Source organism: Cyprinodon tularosa, unplaced genomic scaffold (assembly GCF_016077235.1).
Source record: "Cyprinodon tularosa strain WSP-4 unplaced genomic scaffold, ASM1607723v1 ctg189, whole genome shotgun sequence".
Classification (NCBI taxonomy): domain Eukaryota; kingdom Metazoa; phylum Chordata; class Actinopteri; order Cyprinodontiformes; family Cyprinodontidae; genus Cyprinodon; species Cyprinodon tularosa.
In genome coordinates, this window is record NW_024038669.1 from 2,012,295 (window position 1) to 2,025,180 (window position 12,886).

At 40.7% G+C, this 12,886-nt stretch overlaps 1 protein-coding gene across 1 annotated transcript in view; it reads left to right on the forward strand.

Annotated features, from left to right (window-relative positions):
• Nucleotides 1–12,886, forward strand: part of dnah7 (dynein, axonemal, heavy chain 7) — a 132,523-nt gene that overhangs the window by 41,885 nt on the left and 77,752 nt on the right. Inside the window, exons 24-29 of the mRNA XM_038282877.1 lie at nt 812–939; nt 1,103–1,315; nt 3,591–3,689; nt 6,852–7,100; nt 8,445–8,594; nt 12,536–12,718. Of these exons, the coding sequence (XP_038138805.1) occupies nt 812–939; nt 1,103–1,315; nt 3,591–3,689; nt 6,852–7,100; nt 8,445–8,594; nt 12,536–12,718 (1,022 nt within the window). The remainder of the gene's footprint in view (nt 1–811; nt 940–1,102; nt 1,316–3,590; nt 3,690–6,851; nt 7,101–8,444; nt 8,595–12,535; nt 12,719–12,886) is intronic.

Sequence of the window (12,886 nt, forward strand, 5' to 3'; positions counted from 1 at the left end):
TTTTAGGCCAAACTGTGTTGATTAAAAACTGGATATACAGCTTTTAATGCTTTTTAAATATTACGACATGCATTTTATAACAAACCAAACTGAGCTTTATGGAACTTTAGAAGTGTCAAAAAAGTTGAAAAAAACAATCCACTGGACTTTGTTTCCTAGTTTGAAGATGTTTCGCTTCCCATCCAGGAAGCTTTTTTAATTAGAAATGTCAGAAGTAGCATTGAGTTTGAGGCATGTTCACATTTATATAATTTCAACCCAGCCTGCCAGTAAACATCAGATATGTATCTCAGAGTCCTAATCCAAGGATGCAGTGAAACTGCTTAAAATTTTAGCTTTCAAAAACCTTCAATGCAGCAATTGTGTTGCAGCCCCAACCCCTTTACAGGCAAACAGAAGACCTCGCCTGTTCAGCCAGGCCAACAATTCCCTTTAACATTCCCCCCTTTCAGAGACATAGACAGGTATCGGGCATTGCAGGCTAACAAAAGAAGCCAAATGACCCCCATTCCAGTGGTGGACCCGTTCTTACGTTTCAATTTGCATGTTTTCTAAACAAAAACAAGGCTTTGATGGGCTACTGTATAAAACCTCAAACTCAACACTATTTCTGACAGTTTGAAATGAAAAAGCTTCCTGGATGGGAAGCGAAACATCTTCAAATTTGGAAACAAAGTCCAGTGGATTGTTTTTTAACTTTTTGGAATGACTATGACCTGGATGACTGAGAATCTTCACCAGTAAATTTTGCTATGCCAATAAACTTGCCTTGCCTTGTCAGTATAGGCTAACTTCACACACGTTTGTCCAGGGATTGCTGGTCATACTAAAAAGCTGATCTTTGAGGGGACAGAACTGGAACTGGACCCCTCATGTGCTGTATTCATCACCATGAATCCTGGCTATGCTGGACGCTCAGAGCTGCCAGACAACCTCAAGGTACATCTCAGCTCCTGTCCAGATTTCAATTTGTTGAAAGGTGCTGTTAAGTTAAAGTATTTTGTTGTATTTCAGCATTAAAGTTTATTACATCAACTTATATTCTGAAGTTGTTGGATTGTGCTTCTGTGCTCCTATAACCCAACCCATATTTTCATACCAGGCTCTGTTCAGGACGGTGGCTATGATGGTGCCGGATTACGCCATGATTGCAGAGATCGTGCTTTACTCCTGTGGCTTTGTGACACCGCGGCCTCTATCAGTGAAAATCGTGGCAACATATCGCCTGTGTTCGGAGCAGCTGTCCTCACAGAGTCACTATGACTACGGCATGAGAGCCGTCAAATCTGTGCTGACCGCTGCAGGAAACCTGAAGGTTTGTTCAACAGTTCTAATCAAACTGATTTCTTATCACTCGGTCTTTTATCATTTTATTTCTCCCCGGATAAAAATCTGTGGCTGTTAGCAAATTATTCCCCAACAATTAGGCCTACCCTGTTTTAGCTTTATTATTTTTAAAAATTAATGCTTAAAAAGCAGAGGAAATACAAGCTCTTTATTTTTAATGCAGCTCTTAGACCCATCTCACTGTAGTTACAGCTTTTCTCAGATCATTTCAGGAATTTCTTCAAATTTTTCAGCTAATCTGAATTTTTCAGTGCAAATGAACTAATAACAAAATTTGATGCTTTTTATCCTCCAAGATGTTTCGGTTTCCTAGCAACTGAAAAATATCTCCTCTTTTCTGGGACTTGGAATTAGTCAGGTGTGATCCAAGAATAAACTTCTTTCATTCTGAGTGATGCTGCTGTTTATATGAGACACGTAATGCATCTCCTCCATGTAAGATTATCCTGATTATCTCATGTTAAATGCCTCCTTGTGCATCTCCTTTGACTCCCCCCACATCAAACCCCTTGTTTGTTGTACATATCTCCTTAATACTGTGGCCAAGCGGTGCAGAAGCTTTGATTTCACAGCAAATTTAAAAGTTCCTGCAAACTCCTAAGTTAGACGAGAAAACACAAAGTTGAGACCAAGAAACACATTTTTCATGAAGCTGTTGCTGAACTGGAAAGCTCCTTCAGTGACAGACTGCTGCACCTTAAATGCACCAGGGAGCGTTATCACAGATCCTTCCTCCCTGCAGCTGTAAGACATTATAACCACCACTGTTCACAACAACCTCAATAAGTTGTTGCAAATAATGTTGAATTTTGCGCAGTTTCTGTCTCAGTCAGTTACATAACATGCTGCGTTCATTTTTGCACATCTCTGGCGTTGCTGCTATTTTCAGATATACATTACCGTAAAAATGTCTACAGCCGTATAATAATGATTTATTCCTCAAATGCAGAGTATTTATTTTTGTAAAAACACTGTACAGTAAAGTATTTTTTTTAATGTTTTTTACTCTGTCACTTATTCTATTATTTTTATTTACTTTTAAGTTCCACCTTTGCCATAATTTTTTTCTGCTGTAACACCATGTGGGGCAGTAAAGGGGTTTTCTATTCCATCTAAACTCACTAAACAGATACAAAGGGAAAACAGTAGTGCTGCAGACCACAAGGGGGAGACGATCATCACCTCCTATATAACCAAAACACCGGCTGTATCAGAACGTCCGCCCTAACCTCTCAATCACTATATATAGCAGGGACTTTATAGTGAACTCAATTAACTGACCATTCAGACAGATGATCACTACTTTTGATCGCGTGACTCTGGCTCCATGCACGATGTCAGCGCCATTTTGTTCCTTCTTGACACCAAAACAAATGCTATGGTGCTTTACTCTTGCAAAGCATTCTGGGATACATCTGCTCATCTAGTGCACATGGATACACACTACTTTTCAACGTGCATTGTGGGAAATTTTGAGTCCACTTCTTTTTCATATTGCCCTGTATAACCCTATATAAATACTCTATATAAGGGTTAGGGTGGATGTTCAGAGACAGGTATAGATATTACTATGAATCAATATCTATGAACCAGACTCTTAATAAGGACGTATATGGGAGGTCTTCCATACAACATGTGGAGGTAATACAGGTATGCTAAGTCTGAACACTAATGTTCTAACACTACATGCTGTTATGTTTCTGCATAGCTGTGTGCATAAGAAGAATAAATAAATATATAGGGGTTAATCTCCAAAGGTTTAAAAAAAGCAGGAACAATGGGTTGTTATGTAGGCATCAAGGAAGAGAGCATTCCAATTTTGGCATTTTTGACACCCAAGAAGTGTTTTTTGTAAATGCACCATTTGGCTGTGTCACTTTAATTATGCAGCGCCAGTTTGCAGCTTTCCTTACCTTTCAATAGTTTTTGCTACTTGCAGAATTTTGACTTTGCATGTATTTTGCTCCATATCACTTATATCACATGTCTCTTCCAGATTACATGTGGACTCCAGTTAGATGCACCAGTTCTGTGTCAAACGCCCGGTTCATCTGACATGTTTTCTTGTTGCATATCTCTTAATGTAACAATGTCTACTTTGTGATACATGTCTATTCTTTGTTACAGACCTCTCTCTATTATGTCACACGCCTTTCTCATATAATACCTCTTTGCTTCCTCCCTCTTGTTTTTCTCCTTTCTCCTCCTGGTGGCCTCTTCCTCTGGATGTTTCTTCCCTGCAGTCGGCTTTTCCAGACGAGAACGAGGACACACTGTTGCTAAGATCCATCATCGATGTCAATCTGCCAAAGTTCCTGGCCCATGATCTGAAGCTTTTTGAGGTGTGTTGAGCTCACGTTCTCTTGATTAATGGAGCACTTCACTGTAGCTGATGTCAGTCCATGTTAATTCCTCCTGTTTCATCTTTAGTCTCTATGCACAAGGCCTATCTGTCATGATTTGGATCAAAACAGTTCCCTTTGCTTATTCATTATTTGTTTGCATACACCCCCAACCCTTTCATCTCAAGGTGAATGTGCAGTGCGTATACAGCACCCTTTTCTGGCGTTTCTCCCCATTAAATATGTTTAAATTGATTTTTTTTTTGTAGCAGTCAAAATAAGGGTTGTGTTAGATTATAGTTGTTTAGGCTGATTAGAGATTTGTAGGAACTTTTTCATGGTATTCCAAGGCCTCTTCTTCCACTATGATGTAGTAATACTACCAGATTATCTTAATCACAATTCTAAATCTAAGAGAAGATAGATTAGGTCATTGAAAAGGCAGATGATCTTAACAGCTGCTTCTGGCCTAAACCAGGCTTTATAGAGTCAAAATAATACTTGGAACCAAATTAAACTTTAGCAAAGAGGACTGAATTACAGTCCAGTTTCTACTCTAGCTGTGCCTATAGGAGGGAATTTTTGATTTTGGCCCACTCTTCCACACAGACCTTCTCTAGATCAGTCAGGTTTCTGGGCTGTTGCTGAGAAACATGGAGTTTGATCTCCTTCCAAAGATCTGGAGACTCGCTATGCCACGCCAGAACCTGGATATACTTCTTCCAGAGCCACTCCTTGGCTATCCTGGCTGTGTGCTTCAGGTCTTGTTGGAAGACCCAGCCTCGATCCATCTTCAATGCTCTAAACGAGAGAAGGAGGATTTTCCCCAAAATCTCACAATGCATGGCCTCGGTCATCCTACCATACAGTGCAGTTGCCCTGTCCCATGTACAGAAAAACAACCCTTAAGCATGATGCCACCAACCCCATGCATCACAATAGGGATGGTGTTCTTGAGATGGTACTCATCATTCTTTATCCGAACTTGGTTACTGGAATTATCACCAAAATGTTCTATTTTTGTTTCATCTGACCACATGACTCCTCTGGATCATCCAAATGGGCATTGGCAAATTTAAGACAGGCCTTGGCATGTGCTGGTTTAAGCAGGGGAAACTTCTGTGCCATACATGATTTCAAACCATGTGTTTTAGTGTATTACCAACAGTAACCTTGGAAACGGAGGTCTCAGCTCTTTTCAGGTCATTGACCAGCTCCTCCTGTGTAGTTCTGGGCTGATTTCTCATTGAGACCCCTTAAGGTGAGAGCTTCCATGGAGCCCCAGTCTGATGGAGATTGACAGTCATGTAATAGCTTCTTCCATTTTCAAATGATTGCTCCAACAGTGGACAGTTTTTCAACAAGATGCTTGGCAATTTCCCCATAGCATTTCCAGCCTTTTGGAGGTGTACAATTTTGTCTCTAGTGTCTTTGGACAGCTCTTTGTTCTTGGTCATGTCAGTAGTTGGATTCTTTTTTTTTTTTTAAGGCACTAGTGGCTCATTTTTTTTTTTTTATGGGCAGTAGGCTGACAGGAAAGGGGGTATGAGAGAGGGGGAGAGACATGCGGGGACCACAGGCCGGATTCGAACATGGGTTCGCCCACGTCGAGGACTAACGCTTCCATACATGGGTTGTGTGTGCTAACCACTGCGTCACCAAAGCATGCTCCAGTATTTGGATTCTTACCGATTGTGTGGGATGGATTGTGGTCTTTATGCAGCTAACAACCTCAAACAAGTGAATCTAATTTAGGATAAAAAATGGAGTGGAGGTGGACATTTTGAAGTAGGACTAGCAGGTCTTTGACGGTCAGAATTCTAGCTGATAAACAGGTGGTCTGGGTGAAATCGGTTCATGTGGGGTCTGCTGTGCTTGTCTGATGTTTGGAGATAACCCACTGTATGACTTAAGCCGGGCATGCACTGTGAGATATTTTCAATGGTAGCACGCATTTATAACTCAAACTGTACCACAAAACCACACGGTTTAAAAGTTCACAGGTCATGATGCATGTTCTCAACCGTACGACCTGACGCTCTGATGCGATCTACCTGCTCACACTGCATGTCTAAAAACCACCCGTCAGACTCACCGCTGAGAGATGGTGCTGGTCAAATTCATCAATCTGGAAGAAGAAGAAGGAACTCCTTTGTTTGTACACGCGCACTGTTCGAGGTTCTGGTAAATTGGCTCGTATTTCTAATTCAACAGCAGGATTTGTCCACGATCACCTCACGATGTTCGACTGAAATTCAAACATGTTTGATTTTCTCCTGACCTTATGGTTCCTGATCAGGAAGTGGTCATGAGAGGCTGATCGCCCCTCGTTACCCCCGTATACACGCGACACAGGACACACCATGAGGCTGAAAGTTGGTCCAATCGAAAAAATTCTCGCACGACTGGAAAATCGGCCTGAAAAGTGCAAGAACTCATGCAGTGTATGCCCAGCTTTAAACTCTTCTATCCCTGATTTTTTTAATCATTACATGTGGGACATTTAAAGTTTTAAAAGAGATGAAACAGCGAAAGCTCTAAAACCTGCAGGACAGCAGCCCTCGGGGGCTGATTTTAGACATGCCTGGAGGAGAGCTCTGTAATAAAATAGCTTCTCATCGATGTTTTAAGCAAGTTATCATCCAATATGATTGTGTCACCACAAAAAAAGAAATAAGAACAAGTACATTTGCCTTGAAGTAAGTTTATTTTTCCTTGATTTGTGGAGATAAGACAATTTAAAAATTAAATATTATCTGTGTTTGTATTAAGAAAAAAGAATCGTATTTTAAGGGCAAAGTACTCATTCCTGTGGCAGATCATCTTAAATTGCTCAAATTAAGGACAAATATATATATATTAAAATTTTACTTGTTCTTAGATCAGTTTTTGCAATGTGTTTGTCTAACAGCAGAGTGAGATTTAAAGAATCATTTAATGAATTATTCGATACATACAGTGCAATATATAACAAATTAAATACGTTTAATATGCTGGTTTATGATCTATTTACAATGTCTGTTAAAATATATTTAATTTAGGTCAACCTGCTGTTTTTTTTCCTCTTGGCACCATCTATCCTTTAAAACGATCAATCCAAGTGTTTTCTTTATTCCCTGCCTAAATAAAAATGTTCTGTCATAAATATCTCTTTTATCCCAGGGTATTACCTCTGATCTCTTCCCGGGTGTTAAAGTCCCAGAACGGGACTATCACATTCTCATGGAAGCCATTAAGGAAACCTGCCAGCTCATGAACCTTCAACTGAACAAGTTCTTCACTGAGAAAATCCTGCAGATCTACGAGATGATGATCGTAAGGCATGGCTTCATGATAGTTGGTGAACCATTTGGAGGGAAAACCAGTGCCTACCGTGTGTTGGCTGCAGCTCTTTGTGACATCTTTGAAAAGGTATGATGCTGTTTGAGTAGCGGGTGGAGAAAAAAGGGTGTCATTGGAATGTTTATAACTTTCTCTAAAGCTCTAAAAGATAAAATGTTGTTCATAAATGAGTTACAATAAATTTCCAGTCAAGAAGCTCCTGAATCTTTCAAACATCAAATTGTTGATTCCTAAAACTTCAGAACAAAGTCATTCCAAAAGAGTAAAAAAAAAAATCCGCTGGACTTTGTTTCCAAGTTTGATTCCAAGGCTTAGAAAACCCACACAACCATGCAGGGAACAAAAACATCTCGCCTGGTCAGCCAGACCAACAATTGCCCCTAACGACCTCCCTTTCAGAGGCATGGACCAGTATCGGGTAGTGCAGGCTAACAAAGAACCCAAACGATTCCCCATTCCTAAGGGGTGGACCCGTTCTTCTGGTTCAATTTGCATGTTTTCCAAGCCAAAACAAGTTTTTGGGCTATATAAAGCCTGGAACTCAACACTAACTCTGACATTTTGAATTGAAAAGCCTCCTGGATGGGAAGTGTTAGGTTAAAAAATGTAGGTTGGTAAAAGAGGGACTGAGTCCACACAGAAAGGAATTTTCAACAGCTTCTGCAGAAGGAGAAAGAGCTACACCCAACTCACTAACCCTCTCTAATGGACCTCCTCTGGGGAGCCTTTTTATTAACAGATCATAACACATGGGGTGGGTTACAAAACAGAATATTCTTCTGACAGGACAATTGATCAGGTCATAAGACAGAATGCTCCACTGATTGAATCACAAGACAGAGTGAAGCATCTCCTTTCTTCATATGCACACACATTAATTTTATAATCATCATTGAATAAACCTAACAGGAAGCTAAATGTTTTTATTTATTTTTTTTTTTTTTTACCTTTTTGGAATGAATATGACCTGGATGACTGGGAATCTTCACCAGAACTCAGAATAAAGTGTTACAAATAATACCTGAAGCCTGAATTTCAAATTTTTTTTTTCTCAAATGAAAACATTTGCTAAGCACAAAAGGAAGCAGATCCGGCCCATTGGACTTACATGGTTAGGTGGAGGAGACAGATAAAGGGCTGCTGAGAAACGCTACATTATTCATTACCCCTGTTGTCATGTCCAGTTCCACCTCTTCCATCTCATTACTATCTTTGTGTTCCAGACTGTGTCCTAGTCTTAGTTTCAGTTTATGCTGCTTTCCACAGCAGCATAGTGTTTTCACAGCAGAAGTTAACCAAGTAACTTGCAGATTAACAGGACTTTTATAGGAATCTGTTGTTCCTCCTTTTTCTGTCTTTTTGTTTTCAGGTTATGATGCTCTATCTATGTAAAAACATCTTTCGTTACTTTAGGGTCTGATGGATGAGAACAAGGTCCAGATTACAGTAATAAACCCCAAATCTATAACCATGGGAGAGCTGTACGGCCGCTTTGACCCTATCACTCATGAGTGGTCCGATGGCATCCTGGCTATCAGCTACAGAAACTTCGCCTTGTCCAAGGTAAAACCGGCTCATCCTTGCAATGCTGTGGGCAATGCTGGACCCTCTTATTTAAGTAACCTACTTAAACATCTCTTATGTACATAAAGCCAGGGAAACATCCCCCCAAAAATGCTTTAAAACAATATATTGTATGAATTATAATTCATTGCTGTTTCTATTTGAACTGAATGTTCTTCTAAGACAAAGACATTCTAGATAACTGGTAAATGGCCTGTACTAATTTAGCGCTTTTTCAAGTCAGGAGACTTAACCAAAGAACTTTACACTACATTCAGTCATTCACCTGTTCACGCACACACTCACGGTGGCAAGCTACATTGTAGCCACAGCTGCCCTGGGACTCACTGACAGAAGCGAGGCTGCCATAAACTGGCGCCACCGGGCCCTCTGACCACCATCAGTAGACAATGCAAGTGAAGTGGATTGCCCAAAGACACAACGACACTGAAAGCTGGGGCTTGAACCAACAATCCTTCAATTTCAGGGCAAACTCCTACACCCGACACCGCTGTCGCCCCAAATAAAGGCTGAGTTAACAAAAATATTCCTCTAAATAAACAAAAGGAGACAAATTCAGAAAGACAGTTTAAATGCAGGATTCTTTCTATGCTCACTTGTCGCAAAGTTTAAAGCAGCAAGTGTTGTGCCAGGCAGCAATCTCCCATAAAGAGATCCAAACCTATAACTTTGGTTTGCTGCTTCTCTATGCTAAAGATGGCTGATTTACTCAACACAAAGTCTTTGTAGAGTGGCACTCCACCCAGATTTGTTTTAGTATCATTTTTACATTTTCTGTGATGCCTGAAGGCCGCCAAGCTCTGATTGCAAATGTTTGCTGGCGGTAAATGATCAGCCAACGATTCTGTCAGGCAGAGTACAGCAGCTAGGGAGAATCAGTCGATGCATCACACAGTATGATTCCTTTATAATGAGCAATTCAGAACTGAATCACACCGAGCCTGAGCAGCTGCTGCTGAATTTTTACCATTTCCACCAAAGCCACCACAGCCCCACAAGGAGAATGGGCTGATCTCCAACTCCACATCAGAGCAGGATAGATTATTGTTTGAAACAGTTGACATTTTAATTAAAAAGAATCTGGGTGAAAGAACGTCTGCTATGACGGCTGAACAATAGAAACGTTTGGTTGTCTTGTTAAAATTTGATCTCTAACAACTCTTTCATTTGCCAGATCTGCAGGGTAGGCAGGCGCTTTGCAGATTGTGGTGGAGATGATGGAAAATCATTTCCTTGCTCTCTTCATGAATTGTTCTCGAATGAACTTGTCACTTAAAAAGAATTTTCTGATATTCGGTTGTCATTTTTGCAACTTGTTCTTTGTTTCAGGCAGGATGACGAGCGACGGCTCTTAACGTTGGAACAAAAACATAAAAGAAAAAATCTTTCTAAAAAATTTAATTTTCCCCTACTAAGAGAAATCTGTGTTTGCTTTCACTGACTGCAGCATCTTTTTCCTAAATTGTTTAACGTCTGTTTATCTGGAGTCAGAAGCAGCAGTGAGTTATATTCCTTATATGCAGACTTTTTGTTAGATTATCGTATCACAACATACTGTAATCACGTCTCTCTCCAGCCCCAGATGGCCCAGTGCTGCCAAGCCCATTTGTTTAAATTATAACCCATTAATTTAAGGTGCCGTTCTTGTCTGGCAGAGAATCAACCACTCCTGTCAGCTCCTATTATCTATCATTAGGTGTGCGTTTCCATCCGTCAGCAAACAGCCATCGCCTTGTTTAGAATTCACAGGAGGTAAAATGTGTGTTTGAAAGTCTGCACGGCCATTCCTGTTTGAGAAAGAGCGGGGAAGGTTTGATGGTAATGAAAGACTGGAGCCCCACCTTGTTGGATATGCATCATTCTCCAGAGCTGTAGAAGTCAAATTACACTGATAAGCTCTTTAAAAGTTGACACTTAAGCTCAAAAACTCAGTCTTTATCAGAAATAACATTGGGGTAAAAATACATAGTCCATAAAACATTTAACCTTTAATCATTGAGGCTATCATGCGGCTCCTCATTGGCTGACCCTTACTATCCGATTAGTCATAGGTCCCAATGAATATTTACTTAAGAAGTTTCTTCTCAACCAGACTTTTTATAGACATCAAAAACTTCTTCCATCATGTTGGTTGGATGTTTGACCACTCCTCTTGGCTTAATTGGAAGATCCCATTCAAATTGGTTGATTTTAATGCAACAGTACCTTCAGTTGGAGGGCGGTCCCACAGCATGATGCTACCATCTCCCTGTCTGACAGTTGTTTCTGAGCTTTGAAAGCTTCCCATTGATAAACGGACACCACATTTCACGAGAAAGAAGAAAACACAGTCGTTTAGAACTTTATCAAAGCCTTTCAAGAGCGACAGTCATTTCTTTCCTGGAGTTTTTCCACAATTTGTTGATAGTGGTGATATTTATGGGCAAAATCACCAAAGGTCTCCAAATACTTACATCTGCGAACCCTCACACGGATCCCTAGTTACTCCGTGTAGAAATTCTGTCAGAGAATTTCTTCGGAAGGGCATAAAAGCACAAAATGAGGTAATTTGGCCTTGAAAATTTGTCAAGCATAAACCAAACCTAACTCCTTGCAGATTCTAGACCAGTATGAAGGAGTCACCGTAAGTGCGTTACCTTCTTTCTTCAGCCTGCTTTATGGTTAATGCATCCGCGAGCCCCTTAATCTGGAATCTGCATGGCCAGAATTACCTCAAAACAGGAAGCCTGGGTTCTTATCCTAGCTGGGGTGAATGAGCTGCTAGTGTGAGTCCTTAGTGAGTCCCTAGTGCAAGACCCTTCATGCTAATGCCTGCTTTGGGTGATGGTGGTATTTTGGGGCATTGTGTTGGGATTCTGAGGTTTTGAGTTCCAGCCCTACTCCCACGGACTGCCACTCTGGGTCCCTGAGTAAGACCCTTAACCCCACATGGCTCCCCAGGTGCCACACAATGGCACCCCACTGCTCCCCAAGGGAATTGGTTATATGCAGAGAGTTAATTTCGGTCCTCTGTACTTGTGACCATGTAATGATGATAAATACGCTGGGGGGAAAAAATAACATACAGAGACATGTTATGATTTAGCCCATAAATGTTACCACTATCAACAGACTGATAAAAAGTATCGGAAAGAAACTATAGTCAGTCTTGGATTCTAGGAAGAGACTTTGAAAACCTTGGACACAGCTGCATTTTCTGCTTCTACGTGTAATGTTGTGTTGCAAGCTTGCAATCTGCGCTGTATATGCTCCCCTGGAGACATTGTGTTTGTCAAGAAAAACATAAGTGCATCAAGCATAACCAAGCCTTTAGTTGCAAAATTCTGGTATGGGGTGTTGAACTGGTTTCACTATGGATGTTACACTGGTATTCCAGCAGTTTCCATTTTATGGCAAGCATGTGCCTATTTTGTTCCTTTATGTTTCTGATTATCATAATTCCCTTCAGTCTTACTGAAGCAGTAACAACACACCCAAGCAAACTAGTAAGTTCAGCCAGTCAACTAAAACTCTCCTGCTAGGTCCCACATGAAGAGCCTCCAGCTGACCTCCATGTCCACCCTATGGGCTCCGAAATCAAACACATGCTCTTCATATCCTTCTGAGATCTTACCCTAGTTTCTTGAACTATCCCATTATTCTGGGCGCAACTACCTGCTGTCGCAAATTATAAAAAAAAATAAGCTGCCATAAGCTCAATCATAGTCACTGACCAGAAGTGGAACGCCTTGTCCAGTAAAATAACTTTATAGAACCCCCAGAGCAGGTATTAAAATGTTTTGGAAATGCCTTTGTTTGTATAAGTTTGACCCTTTGTGGTCTAAATAAAGCTCAGGAAGCATTCCTCTTGTTGACTCCAATAAATCACAGTGCTTATGGTGTTACAAGCTGAAGTTGAAGTCTCCTCTCTTTGCCATTAGAGCCCTGACAGGAAATGGCTGGTCTTCGATGGTCCAGTCGATGCAGTGTGGATCGAGAACATGAACACAGTGCTGGATGACAACAAGAAGTTGTGTCTGATGAGTGGGGAAATTATTCAGATGTCGCCTCAAATGAACCTCATCTTTGAGCCGATGGACCTGGAGGTGGCATCTCCAGCCACGGTGAGAATTACATTTACCGGGGATGCAGGTTTTATCTGTGTTCACTCGAAGCACATTATGCCTTGTAGTCATGCAAACTGCCGTTTTTTAAAGTTAATTTAAATAATATTTCTGTTAAGTTACAAATCGCTGTTGAAAACCTCCAGCAATTGCATAAGCTAAACAAAT